This window comes from Neovison vison, chromosome 2 (assembly GCF_020171115.1).
Source record: "Neovison vison isolate M4711 chromosome 2, ASM_NN_V1, whole genome shotgun sequence".
In the NCBI taxonomy this organism is placed as follows: domain Eukaryota; kingdom Metazoa; phylum Chordata; class Mammalia; order Carnivora; family Mustelidae; genus Neogale; species Neogale vison.
The window spans coordinates 212,467,278-212,481,149 of NC_058092.1; the positions used below are offsets into that span (position 1 = coordinate 212,467,278).

Here is a 13,872-nt window from a genome sequence, read left to right on the forward strand (position 1 = left end):
GTGTTAGTTCAGGGCCCCAAGTGGGGCTCTCGCTCCAGCAGCGGCTTTTTTCTCCCCCCCTTTAATTTAAACAAAGACTTCAGAGTTCATCAACCTCCCACTGAAATTCACAGCTGCTGAACAAACTAATCCCCTCTCCCTGCCTTTCTTCCCTTCAATGGGCTCTTGGCTTCAAAGACACTTTGGGAAAGGACTTTGCAGGGGCTCACACTGCTGCCTCAATAGAAGTTAGTGCAAGTATTATCTGAAGAGCAAGTGGCTTTACAAACAAATACTGCCTAACAATCCCTTCCTTCCAAACACACACATCTAGCCCACAGACATGATGGGATCTACAACAGGATTAGAGATAGTACCCCCGGCTTCACACCCAGCCCCTTTGTGCTGCTGAGCTCAGCCCTGAAGTGGTGTGGGGAAAACCCTAGAGCTGAACGTCAGGCACGGACAGACACATACACACACACACCAGAGTGGCCACAGATGCTGCAAGGCCTCCTCCTCGCACCCCCTCCTTTCTGCAACTCTCTAGACTCCCCATGGGTCTTCAAGCCTCTCTCCTACCTTACTGGGGTGCAGGGAGCAAGAACAAAGAGAATAGGAAGAGAGGTCAGGACAAAATAGGACCCAGAGGAGACAATAATTGGGAGATGACTGAGGAAACCAAATCAAAGCAGCTTTATTGCCCACTAAGTACATCAGTGCTTCAAATGCAAAGTTCAACCATGAAAAGTGCAGCCAGAGAAGGCAGCCCTGAGACATGTGAGGGCCGAGGAGAAGGGCCTCCAACCCTTGAGGAGCAGTGCCAGAAAAGTCTTTTGTTAATATGGCTCCTGTTGCAGAATGGGGTTGATGATCACAGAATGAATGGCCGAGGGCCTTGGGCCAGGGTCCGGGCAGGTCAAATCAGGTCAGGTCCCCGCAGGCAGTGGTCCCTCTGCTCCTGTCTCACAGCCTAGGGCAGCTCCCAGCAAAAGGCGGTGTGCCCCTTCTACTTTCCGCCTAACCCAGCCCACCCCTATGATACTGGCAGAAGAGAAGGTCTTGTAAAACGGGCCCAAGTTCCTCCTCTTGGTTCTGCCCAGCACCCACCCCCCATGTCCATCACTTGTTCAAAAGATGAACAACAGTCAATTCTAGCCCAGTCTCTGGGGGCTCAGAAATTAAAGGACCCAGAAATATGAAGTCAGAGGCAAGGAGAAGGTAAGGTCAGGCTCATAACCCACAGAAGGGGAAAACAAATCCCCACAAGATGCGTACAGCAGAGGTAGACTTGGAGGTAATAATCCCACTCAGCCCCTCCAAAGCCACACTTACACAGAATCCCCCTGGGGGAGAAGATGCCCTACTCCGGGTCCTGCCGAAGCCCAGCATCAGGGAAAGGGAAGAACTGGCTCTCTCTGCCTCAGAGGCTGAGAGCCTTGGGCAGATTCTAGAAGGCCAGGCATAAAGGGGTGGAAAGCAGGCACTCTGCCAGCTTCGAGGCAAGCCCACTGCATCATATACCTGGCAGCAAGGGAAGAGGGTGGGGGAAAACAAACAAAACCCATTCCAAAATTCCCCCTTTTCTGCAGGGAGACGTTAAGTCACAGCAGGAGGCTCCCTGGTTTCCGTGTGCAGCTTCTGCGCGATGCTGAGGACGGCCTTCAGGACGAGCATAAAGCTGGAGACCTCGCTGAAGCTGCTGCGGGCCACCACCTGGGCATGCACTGCCAGGCCCTGCTCGAAGTCTCCCGCATCCACACATCGGGCTACCTCATGAAGCCCAGCCAGGACGTGGGGTGAGAGCTGTGGGCGGATGGACGCTTAGGTCAAGGGAGCCCAACCCAGCCCCTGCCCTGGGAGCATGGAACAGTAAGAGAGGATTTAAGTTCTGAAGCCCAGGGTCAGGCCAGAGGTCTATGTGTATATTTTGTGGGGAACCCAGGTCACTGAGACCTATGAAAAAGGACACTGGGGTCCCTCTGGTCACGGCTGACGGTGTAGGGCAGGGGACAGAGGAGCATCACTAAATGTACTTACTGTGCCCTGGCAGAGCTTATCATATAGGCATTCTAGACGTTGGGCTGCCTTTTCCAGCTTCCGTTTTGTCTTCTGCAGGGAGGGAAATGGATTCTGACTCCAGCCCCCGAGAATAACACTACTATACAGGACTATAAAGAATCACAGTATGTCAGAGCTGGAAGGACTTCAAGCTCCTGCTTTCATTTCACAGGAGAGGAAATGGAGGCCCAAGGAGGGTAAGTGGCTTGCGTAAGCTGACACGGCCAGTGCATGGATGGCAGGTCTCCTTACTCCTAGTTGCACCCTCCCTCCGGTGCCCCGTGCTGCCTTGCCAAGAGTTAAGCCTCGGTGCTGCTGGGCCCTGCTTCCTAGGTGCTAGACTCAGACCAGACGAGCCCCCACTCTTGTCCCACATGGAGATATCTAGTAGGTACAAGACACAGACAGCGGCTCAGGGACCCTGAGAAAAGAGGCACACAAGGAACTGATCTACAGCTCAGGAATGCTGGGAACAAGCCAGTGCTGGGAGGCGGACACTGTGGGGAAGGCTCAGACTTACTAAATCAGTGGCAGACAGGGAGCAGCGTTGTAGAAGCTTCTCAAAGCTGGTCTTCAAGGACTGATGCTCTGGAGGCAGCTCTTTCCTTTCCACCTTCTCAGGGGGCCGCTGCTGAAGTTGCTGAGGAAGGAGCAGGGAGACAGGGGAGACTGGCAAGCTGTCCTTCTCACAGCTTCCCTACAGACTAGTCCTCCGTGACTCAGTGTCACACTGCTCCCACTAAAGCACAGTTGGGGAAAGGGGTACTCCCTCTTCTCTGGGGTAAGGACATTTGGGACCTGCCCACACCAGTTCCCCGGTGCAAAATCTGCCCGCCCCTTGATGCCTGAGACCCATCTCCCATGCTCCCTGCTTTTCTATACCTAGGGAGAGTTGCAGTTTCCAAGAGGAAGGTTAATGCACTGTTCCCCTCACCTGCAGGCTGAATTCTCCTGGAGCTCCTGGGGGAGCATGGCCCATCCCAAGGACAGAAGGCTGTGAGGAAAGAACCCCTCGTGGCTCAGGGGTGAGGCTCATCACTGGAGCAGTGATAGATGCTGGGGGCATAAATACCTCTGACAACTAGACACAGAGAAAGAACGGCATATGAGTCTAAGCTGAGAGACCTCCTAGGCCCTGCTTTGAGAGAGCAGCAAAAGTTCTGAGTGAGCAAGGGAACACAGCGGCAAGTAGGGAACCAGGAGACAGGGAGATTGATACATGCATGCAAGAAGGAAAGAGAAGCTGGCTGAGAGGAGAAGAATGAGTGAGGAAAGGGACAGGACAGTGTGTGTGCTGACAAGCAGACGGGCTGAATTCTGGAAGAAAACAGAATATGGGTCATTGGTGAATGTATGGGGGTAGGTGGCACGAACTGACCTTTTTCCTCTGGAGGTTTGCCCTGGGCATTGGGGCATTTTTCAAGGAGTCTTGAGGTCCTGCACAGCACAAAGATAGAGATATTTAGGGGCACAGTCAGAAACCCTGGAAATTCAGTCTGAAGGCCAGTGGAATTATTTGAGCTGGAGTCGATCACACCTCCCTCTGCAGACCAGACAGGCTCAGCTGACATTCTTCAACCCAACGGCCCCCAAATCACTGCTGTGAGGAAAGGTGGTAGTGGAGGGGGGAAGGGAAGAAGGCAATGACCCAGAAGACAGAAGCCCTGGAAAGAAGACTGACCTGGGTGAGCAGTCGAGGGGCCAGTGATCGGGAGGGCACTAGAGCAGGCAGCACCTGGCCCTCCTGGAGGGTGTGTCGTAGGGAAGTTGACAGGAGGGGCTAGGGACCGGAAGCTTGCAGGGCTGACACCTGGGAGTCTCACGGGAAGTGGAGGGAACAGTCGAGTCGTCTCAGCCAGAGAGGTAGAGCTAGGCTGTAGGGCGTCTGGGGGTACCACAGGTGGAGGTGGACCAGGAAGAGGCCATGCTCCAGGGAACCCCAAGGGGTTAGGAACTTGGGCTTTTTGCCCACTTAATAGAGGTGGCTCAAAAAAAGCTGAAAAGGAACAGAAACAGGTCATTTGCCACCAAACTTCAATTTGGGAGAGATTCGGAGCTTATCAGGGAAGAATAAGGCAGCAATAAAACACAAACAAACATCCCTAATAATGATAATGAAAGATGAGTATGTGTGTATGGAGACCAACCATTTACAGAGTACTTTTAACTATTCCTCATTTGACCCTGAAAACAATCCTGTGGGGTTGAAAGGACCAATATAATAGCTATTCTCACTTTTCAAAAGAAACAGTGGCTAAGTCTGTTGCTCATAGATACAAAGCCAGTAAGTCACAGTACCGGGGATTCAGACTACAAATTCCAAGCTTCTCTCACTATACAGTAGACATAATGCCCCCCAAATCCACGCTGGCCATGCCAACTGTTATCCTCTGTGCTCTGCCCAGATACATCTGGACTCACTCACTCACCAGGCCTTACACTAGGGGCCAAAGGCCAAGCTCCTGCCTGGAGCTCAGGTGCCGTGGAGTCACTGATATTCTGTGTTTGGGAGCTTTGATAAGGGCCAGGATGGGAAGATATCAAGGGTGTCACTAGTGATGACTGAGGTGTGAAAATCCTTGGCCTTGGAGATGGAGTTGGAACCTGTGAAGAGAAAAAAGGATCAGCACCTGGAAAGGAAAAGAAGGGTAAGAAACTGAAAATGAAAGAATAATAAAGAATATGGAACAAAAAGCTAGTTCTTAAAACAAAAATCAACAGAAACTATGTCTCTATAGAAAGTGACAAAGAGGGGCATCTGGGTGGCTCAGGCCTGTTAAGCGTCTGCCTTTGGGTCAGGTCATGATCCTGAAGTCCCAGGATCCCTGTGTCTGGCTCCCCGCTTGGTGGGGAGTCTGCTTCTCCTACTCCCTCTGCCCCTCCCCCTGCTTCTTCTATCTCTCTCTCATTCACTCTTTCTCTCTCAAATAAGATCATAAAAAAAAAAGGAAAAACAGAGTGGGAGGAATTATTCATCCTCATGTCAAGACTTACTATATAGAGGTAGTATTCAGGACAAAGTGGTACTGTCAGAGAAGACACACAGACTGACACAATAGAACAGAGATCTGAGAAATAAATCCATACAAATATGCCCAGTTAATTTTTAATAAAGGAGCAAAATCAATTCAATGGAGGACAGACAGCCTTTTCTTTCTTTCTTTTTTTTTTTTAAGATTTTATTTATTTATTTGTCAGAGAGAAAGAAAGCGTGCGCACGGGTGCACAAGCTGGGAGAACAGCAGGCAGAGAGAGAAGCAGGCTCCCCTCTGAGCAAGGAGCTGGATGCGGGAATCCATTCCAGGACCCTGGGATCACAGCCTGAACTGAAGGCTGATGCTTAACTGACTGAGCCACCCAGGCATCCCAAGACAGCTTTTTCTTTTTTCTTTATTTTTCTTTAAAGATTTTATTTATTTATTTGACACAGAGAGAGACAGAGTGAGAGGGAACACAAGCAGGGGGGGTGGGAGAGGGAGAAGCAGGCTTCCTGCCAAGCAGGGAGCCCCATGTGGGGCTCGATCCCAGGACCCTGGGATCATGACCTGAGACAAAGGCAGCCGCTTAACGACTCAGCCACCCAAGCGCCCTAGACAGCCTTTTCAATAAATGATTATGGATATCCACTGGCCAAAAAAAGAAGGAGCTTGGCCTAAGCTTCACACCATATGCAAAAATTAACTCAAAATAGAACACAGCATAACTGAAAAACAAAAACTATAAAACTTGTAGAAAGAACACAGGAAAACTTTAGGGGAGTGTAGACCTGCAAAGACATAAAACGTGTGATCCGTAGAAAGAAAACTATAAATTGGACCTTATAAAATTAACAATTTTTGCTTTGTGAAGGACCCTGTTTAAAAGATGAGAAGATAGCCCGGCTAGCTCAGTCGGTAGAGCATGAGACTCTTAAAAGATGAGAAGATAAATTCTTACATAGTTACACACACACACTCATGAGATCTGAATCTACAGATTGTACTAATATCAGTTTCTTGGTTTTAACGTTATACTATGGTTGTGTGGGACACTGGCACGAAATGGGGTGGGGGAATGTGATGCATGAGACCCCCCAGTACGTTTCTTTACAACTTCCTATGAATCTATAATTATTTCAAAACAGAAAGGAGAGAGGGAGAGGCAGAGAGACAGAAAGAGAGAGAGAGGGGATAGGAGAAGGAAGAGGAGGTAGGGGTAAGCAGGGGGAAAGGAGAAAAAAGATTAGGGTGAGAACTGAAGGTGGGATAGGATGAACCGTCAGAGCTTCTGTCTGATAGCTCTATTTACCATCTTGCTGGATTTTGTTCCCCAGTCCCTCCAGCAGGATCCAGGCAGGTATCCTAAGTTAACAGCACCCTAACCATCTGGGCACTGGTTGGTCCCTGGGGGTCCGTCCCCCCACTTTGCAGACTCCTCTAAGCCATCACCGATTTCTGTCCATTCTACTTATTAAGTATCTTAAATCTAACCTCATTCTCTAGCCTTAGGTCAGTCATTCTATGCCCTCATCATCTCTTACTATTGCCTTTTAGATGCCTCCAGCCTTGCCCTTCCTAAACACATAGCTAATCATTCCCCTGCAGAAGACCATTCAATTTCAGGGTCAAGTCTAAGGTCTTCAGCACAGAATTCCAGGTCCTTCCTGCTCTATCTCCCACCTCTTACTCCAGCTTCATCTAATCTCACTCCCCTACAACAAACACCTGTTTTGCAGCCCCACTGAAATATCAGTAGTTCCTCAAGTGGGCTTTATTTACACTCCCCTTAGTGTTTTTTTTTTTTAAAAGATTTTATTTATTTGACAGAGAGAGAGATCACAAGTAGGCAGAGAGGCAGGCAGAGAGAGAGACAGAGAAGCAGGCTCCCCACTGAGCAGAGAGCCCGATGCGGGGCTCTATCCCAGGACCTCGAGACCATGACCTGAGCCGAAGGCAGAGGCTTTAACCCACTGAGACACCCAGGCGCCCCCCCTTAGTGCTTTTTTACATGCTGTTCCCACTGCTTCAAATAGCCTTTACCTATTCCTTCCTTTGCCTAAATAACTTAATTTTCAATACTCAAATCAAACATCATACTCATTCTAAAATAAGTCCTAAGCTTCTCCTGCTCCCCCAAAGACCAAGTTGCTTTTTTCTGTGTGATCCCATGGTACCGTATCGTACCCCAATCACGGCATTTATGAATTTTACTGTACTTATCTTTTACATATCTGTCTTTCCATGAGACTATGAGCTAATGAAGGACATGAATCATCGTTAGGCCACATTTCTGTTCTAAGAACCTAGCAGTTGTTTGACAAGCAGTTATTAGAAAAAAAAAAAAAACCTGAATCTATATTCTACAAAGTTGGGAATTTTCATCATTTTAATTCACTAATACATTCCAAGTGCCTAGAACCTTGTTTGGTACCTGACAGACATTAAATAAGTATTTTTGAATGAATGAGCAAATGAGTGAACAAACCAAACCAGGCCCTACCTGGTGAGAAGGCTGGAATCCCAACCTGTAAGAGGATGTTTCTTTAGAGTGGGGGGTAGCTCCCACAACAACCCGAGGGAAGGGGAAAGGAGGAGACTGTTGGCCCAAGACACCAGAACCCTGGGCGTGAAAAAGTCGATCTCTCAGCCGCTGAACTGGTGGCTACAAAAGTTATAATAATGAAAAACTGTGTTAATTAAAATTAAAACGAGTAAACATCCTTTCTTATAAGCCTGGCCCCATATAGCATTCAAACTTCAGTTGACCCTCTACATTTCAGCCACCTTAGATGACTCAAAGGTCCTAAACCTTGCCAAGCCTCCCTCCTTGCTGTTCCTTCTACCTAGAATGCCCTACATCTGTTGGGAAGCTGCTTCTCTGTGAAGGTCCAGCTCAACTGTTTTAACCACTGGAAAGCCTTCCTTGATGACTACTCTACGCAAAACCAGCCCCTTTCCTGGAGTCTCACAGCACCTAGTATAAGTTTCTGTTATAACACTGTAAGTTACTGACATCTGATTTCCCCCAAGGGACGGTGAACTTCCTGAGGGACTAGATCTCATTTATTCTAGAATTTCAGCATCTGCGGAGTGCCTGGAACATGGACGTGCTCAGCCAGTGTTAGATGAATGAAATGGTTTGCTCCCTCTCCATGGTCCCACTCACCTGAGTACAGTCCCTGGGTAGATAGCTCATGGCAGTGGCCAGGCTGCCCTGGGCTGCCAGGAGGCTGGCATACTGAGTGACCCTGAAGGTTGTGGCAGGGCCTGAGCTCACCCTGTCAGGACCCCGAAGTAGCTCCAAGCTCCTATTAAGGACCATCACCTTCTCCATCAGGTCCTACAGGAACAGGAATAAGGGCAGTCAGGTGTCTTCCAAGCACATCCTGCTCTCTCAGGCCAGGCAGTTCACCCAGGGACTTCCCACTATAGGTTTGAGGGTATCTGGCTATGGCCAGGTACAAGCAGCAGGTGATGATTCGTATTAGATGTGACAGTTAGAGAAGAGCCACTTGGCCTCACCTCCCAAGCTGTTAGCATTGCTCCAACTGAGGCCATCTGGCTCTTAGACTCTCCTACATCTCTGCCTCTTTTTTTGCTTTCTCTCTACCCTTTACCCTGCTAGTACAGTATCAACTTCACATTCTGTTACACTATCGTTTCATCTGCGGCTTTGTCTTCCTGTGAGTCTTCTCTAGTTACCTGTGGAGTGTCTTTTACAATTTAGATACACAGAACTTTTCATAGCAGCTAATAGGCCCAGGCTCACAATTATTCAAACAAAGAATAAACTCGTAAAACCAAACCTAAAGTGGGAAAAAATTGTGAAGGTTAATGCCTAAGCAGCTCTTGCTCAGTCTCCTCTGACTGAGAGGGAGAGAGGAAGGTGCTAGCTCATCCCCCAACACTGAAGGCCCTTTTCTACTTCCTAATAGACTGGTCACAGCCTGGGGACCCGGAAGCCTCGCCTCTGATGCCCCTGCACATCCCCGTCAACAGCCTCTCCAGCGAGCCTGGTGTGGAGTGACCAGGGCCCCGCACACGGAGAGTACCTGCAGAGCCAGGGGGTACGAAGCCTGGTGGCACTTTGCCCAACACTCCACCAGCAGCTCCACACTCCCTGAGCACACATAACAGAGTCTGGCTTCGGAAATTAGTGCTCCGCCACCCTCCTGCTCCATGCGAGTACCCAGCATGTCTGCAGAAAGATGGAAAGTTCTTTAATGGCATAGCTTTCCTGTGCTTCTTCTCATTCTCCTATTTGAAAATAGGCAGAGGACCATGAGCTGTGGGACAAGTAACCGCAATGGCTTTGGACAACACTGAGGCCAGTTTTGCTCTGCAGTGAAGGGCAGAGCTCTTGCTAGAGATGTAATGAGAAAAAGTAAAACAGGACAATATGTGATCACTACTGTAGTCCTAGCCTCCCAGCTGACCCAGACCTTGGCCTTGACAACACGGCCTGGCCTCCCAGAGCTCAGGCTGCTCCTCTGCCTCCTCCCTCAATTGTGTCTATTAACTGCATGCCAGATTCATACCACTCTGTCTGAAACCTAGGGCTACCTACCACAGAGCTCAGGGAATTTTTCTGGCCCGGAGTATGTCAGTAGTAAGGCCAGTGCCTCCTTCCAGTTCTGCAGGCTACAGGTGTGCACCATATCCTCCCAATTCTTCCGCACAACACAGGCTATCAGCTATAATGGGCAGAGAGAGAAGGTCATCAGCCGTCCATCCAGAACAGGCAGTCAGAGTCACACACAGGGACTTGCTAAGAAAGGCCACTGGTGAGCAGGCTTCCTGTTAGACCACTGACTAGGGGTTGCGGGTGAGGGAGGGCTGGTTGGAGCGGGGAGAGAGAGAACCTGGCAGAGCTTCTAAACACCGAGGTGTAGGCATCCACCTGACAAAGTCCAAGTAATCCCCTCCCCTCCCCTCCTGCACAGTGGGCAGTTACCGAAGAGATTCTGGTTTTCTTCTTGGCCCAGTAGCACTCCTGTGTTCGCCTTAGCAGATCTGCGCCTCCAGCCTGGGCCAGGATGATGGCATCAGCAAAGCGCTCTTCCTTCAGACACAGTTCCACAGCAGGGCGCAGTGCTCCAAGCAGGAGAGCCTGGCTCAGGAGTCCATCCGTGTCTGCAAGCGGAGGCATCCCCTCCATGTCAGCCTGCCCTCAGACCCTAGCCTCCGGTCCCCTACAGGGCCCACACTAGACGCCTTCTATCTCTGTATCTCCCTTGCCCCAAATAAAACTCCCAAGTTTCGTTCCTCAGCAACAAAATGTAGCACACTATCCCCGAGTACCAGACCCAGGACTCTAAGGACAGGGCTCGACATGAGGGAGGGCCTCACATGGCAATACCAGAGGGACAGCGTGTGCTTGCTCAGCAAGAACAGGGTCGCAGTCTTTTAAGAAAACAGTAGGAGAGAAAATATCTTGCTAGAAGGCTTTCCACAGCAAAGATGTATCCATAAAAATCCAAGGAGGGCTCTAATCACTAACAGAACCACCCAGCACTTGTGATGGTGGGAGGGAGGCAGGAGGCAGGGGACAAGAAGATGTTCTCAAGTTCAAGAACTCTGAGCCCACCTACTCCCACACAGAGCATTTCTCTCCCTCAGGATCAGAGTACCTTCTGTGATGGGGATCTCCAATGGAGTCATATTCTGAGGGACCAGCTCATCAAAGAAGGATGAGGAGGCAGAGGCTTCCTCTGTGATGTGTTTGGAGGTCTGTGCAAGAAAGGATGGAGGTGGCTATTTTGGAAATGAATTGAAAACAGATAGAGAGCTGGCTTGTAGCTCTCTCTGGGAGCTTTACTATCTGGCCCATAATGATACAGATAAAAAATAACCAGATAAGGTCTAGGAAGGGCTCTAGTCCATGGTTAAAACAGAGCTCCGCTCCCAGCCCAAAAGTTTATGCACTCTGTGTCTCACTGTGGTTCCAAGAAACGAGGAGTCTGAAGACATCTATGGAAGCCAAGCACTTTATGAGAATGAAACAAAGAGCCAGGAAGGGGCAGATGCCCTAAAGACAGGTCTCCTGTGCTATCCCAGGTCCAGCTTTCTGGGCTCCCACCACACCTGGCTGCAGAAGGCCTGCTGTCTGTTACTGTGGAGATCGTCTCCCTTGGACTGAGGGCTCTCACCCAGCCTCACGTCACTCTTCAAACACGTGGCCACCTGCAAGGAGAGACCTGTGAGCATCCTCTTCCCGGCACAAGGTCAAACATCTAATATGCTTCCTTCCCACCTTCACACCGCACTGACTGGGCTCTCTAAGATCCTGGCCTATTTACCTGGGGAGAAGCCTACCTCCAGGAGGTACAATGTTTATATATGCATTAGTGAAGCCCAGAAAGAGGTCACTGAGACAGTTTCCACTGAAGGCCTTCTCTTCTTCTCTGCTTCAAGTACGTGCTTTCGATGTAAAAGCAGCTTACCTTCTTTTGAAGCTCATCTTTACTGTATCCTAATAGTTTTAGAAATTTCATTCTGGAGTCTTCCTCTAAGGTCACCTAAGAAACCACAGAACACACAAGTCTCCATTAAATCAATGTGAATGATCTTCTCTTGTGTAAGTCCAACGTCTGTGCCAGTGTACCCTCTAACAGAATTCTTCGTGCTACCAGAAGGGTCCTACTGAGGCCAATACCATCTCTCCCCTTTTTCTCCCCAGATTTGATTCTGCTGGGCTAGAGGCATGGGTGTTAACAAAACCCTTGCCCACTTCTACGTGAGAACTAGATCTTCTGTTGACTTACTAGATCTATTAGCCTGGTTACCTGGCAAGAGTCAAATGTCGGCTATGTTTCCAGGCAACACTGCTTGCAATGAATAAACTGCATCTGAACTGGAACTAAACAAACAATAAATAGCCTCTGTGGGCACCACACCCCAGGCTGCCCTCATTGCAAGGACTCTTGTAACTGAACAGATCTTTTGCAGGGACTCTAGAAACGTTTTTGAAGTGGGTGCAAGAGACATTAGCTCTTGTGGGCATGAGGCTTCTCTGCGGGGGCCACCTACATGCCTGCCTTGTGTGCATCTCATCTCCTTGCACCTAAGCTGTCTTCTGGGGAGGTGAGGAGGACTCTGAACTGCTGCATGGGCTGCTCCAAGAACCCCCACAGAAGAGCGCCACCTCCCACTGCCCGGCCGACAACTGTGGCTCCTGTCCCACATCCTTCTGGGGAGACTGATGCCAAGAGAACCTACAGAGTCTTGTAAGTCTAAAATATCTAGGTGAAAACATAGTTCATGGTGGAAGCTGCCCAGATATAAACCAAGTCAGCTTACCCACACAGTGTGCCAGATCCTGAGGGCCAAACCTTCCTGAAGCCCTACCCTAATCAGGGTTAGGGAGCTGAGCCCTTCATTTGCCCTACACAGAACCATGAATTCTGACTACTCCTTTCTCACAGACTCTCAGGGCTCCTGCCTTCTCCCATATTCATCCTTTGGAAATGTTCAACCACATTCAGCTTCAGGACCATCAAGATGGACAGCTCTTGGGGAGGTTTTCGACCAGACTCCCCTCTGTCCTTAGGTACTGCTGCCTCCTTTGTTCAGAAGAATAAAGCCTCAACTCCTGATGGTGACCTCTCTTCTCCTTCTCATTCCACCATTCCTGGAGCAGTAGAGTTCTGCTTACAACAAAAGCATCATTTCTTATTCTTTTATTCCCACACCTTTTTCTAACTTCACTCAGCAGTTGATGATCTTTCTCAAATCTTGTCTCCTTCCCAGATTCCTGGTGTCTATGTTCAAGAAGTTCTACTATGTCTGAAGCACCGACCCCAAGTCTTTCTTAGACCCCCAGGGACAGGCTCTACCCTTTTGTATTGTTTACTATGATCCCAAAGCTTTGAATAATCTTCTCACTGTCTGTCCAGTAGGTTCTCTTCCTCCCTTTAGTTCTCTCCTCCTATCTGCTCAATTTCCTTAATAGGTGGAGCACTCCTTCTGATGTCATGCACAACTTGAAATTTCATTAGCACTGGAACTTGATCCATGCCTCCAAAATAAATTGGGACTTAAGCCCTGAGTCCCATCACAATAACTTGCCTTGGGTTACCTGAAACAAGCTCAAAGCCTTCTCATGATGATGTCCCCTTCCAGCCAATCCTCTTTCCTTCCTTTCCCTTCTCTTTTCTCTTCCCATCACCTTATCTGCCTTTTAGCATGGCATAAAAACCTTCACTGTGGCTTTGATAAAGTATCTAGGACATCAGCAGTAGAAGCAAAAAAGGCAAATATCACTTGTACCTCTCAGCTTCCTTAGCTGCAAAAGGTCTCTGAGCCACTGGTAAAAGGTGAAGAGTCTGTGTCCAGAGGGTAGTGTGGTGTAGGAAAAAGCCTGAGAGGTCAGGGCCTCTGTAATCTAGGTCACAGTGTGGTTGTTCATGTCCTAGAGTTTCCAGCTTTGGGGAAATACTTCAGAGCAGCCAACCTTCATGCTTCTTACCTTCAGGAATTGCCAGAGCATCTTTTCGCTTTGCAGCGATGTTTGTTCGATCTTGTCCTGACAATAATTCAGGAGATTTCCTGATTCCAGGGCCTCCCGCAACTCAGCTGACCGCCTCAGGAATTCAGATTCTACGATGACTTGACTGACGAAGACTAGGCGGAGGCAAGGCTGTGGCACCTGGTGGGCAGGGGTGCTGGGGAGGCCAAAGGTAACCAGCTTCCCCCCAAACTGGTAAGAAAAAACAAGGGTAAAGTTCATCTTTTCAGGCTAAAAATTAACACCAAGTCTACATTACAGGGAAGGCTATTTAACTGGTTGGCCCTAGGACAGAAAACCAACAGTAAGAACTCCTGCGGGTTGAACAGGATCAGGAAAGGAGCAGCA

The 13,872-nt window shown here is 49.1% G+C and overlaps 1 protein-coding gene across 6 annotated transcripts in view; it reads right to left on the reverse strand.

Moving 5' to 3' along the window:
• Positions 1–652: 652 nt before the first annotated feature.
• Positions 653–13,872, reverse strand: part of SEC31B (SEC31 homolog B, COPII coat complex component) — a 30,467-nt gene continuing 17,247 nt past the window's right edge. For all 6 annotated transcript variants that reach the window (XM_044240314.1, XM_044240317.1, XM_044240316.1 and 3 more), the window contains 16 exons: positions 13,486–13,716; positions 11,462–11,536; positions 11,103–11,201; positions 10,649–10,748; positions 9,973–10,151; positions 9,586–9,712; positions 9,071–9,216; positions 8,185–8,358; positions 7,519–7,680; positions 4,470–4,644; positions 3,722–4,036; positions 3,419–3,477; positions 2,975–3,121; positions 2,561–2,680; positions 2,020–2,091; positions 653–1,785 (listed from right to left, as the gene is read on the reverse strand). In XM_044240314.1, the coding sequence (XP_044096249.1) occupies positions 1,579–1,785; positions 2,020–2,091; positions 2,561–2,680; positions 2,975–3,121; positions 3,419–3,477; positions 3,722–4,036; positions 4,470–4,644; positions 7,519–7,680; positions 8,185–8,358; positions 9,071–9,216; positions 9,586–9,712; positions 9,973–10,151; positions 10,649–10,748; positions 11,103–11,201; positions 11,462–11,536; positions 13,486–13,716 (2,388 nt within the window). In that variant the 3' untranslated portion in view covers positions 653–1,578. The remainder of the gene's footprint in view (positions 1,786–2,019; positions 2,092–2,560; positions 2,681–2,974; positions 3,122–3,418; positions 3,478–3,721; positions 4,037–4,469; positions 4,645–7,518; positions 7,681–8,184; positions 8,359–9,070; positions 9,217–9,585; positions 9,713–9,972; positions 10,152–10,648; positions 10,749–11,102; positions 11,202–11,461; positions 11,537–13,485; positions 13,717–13,872) is intronic.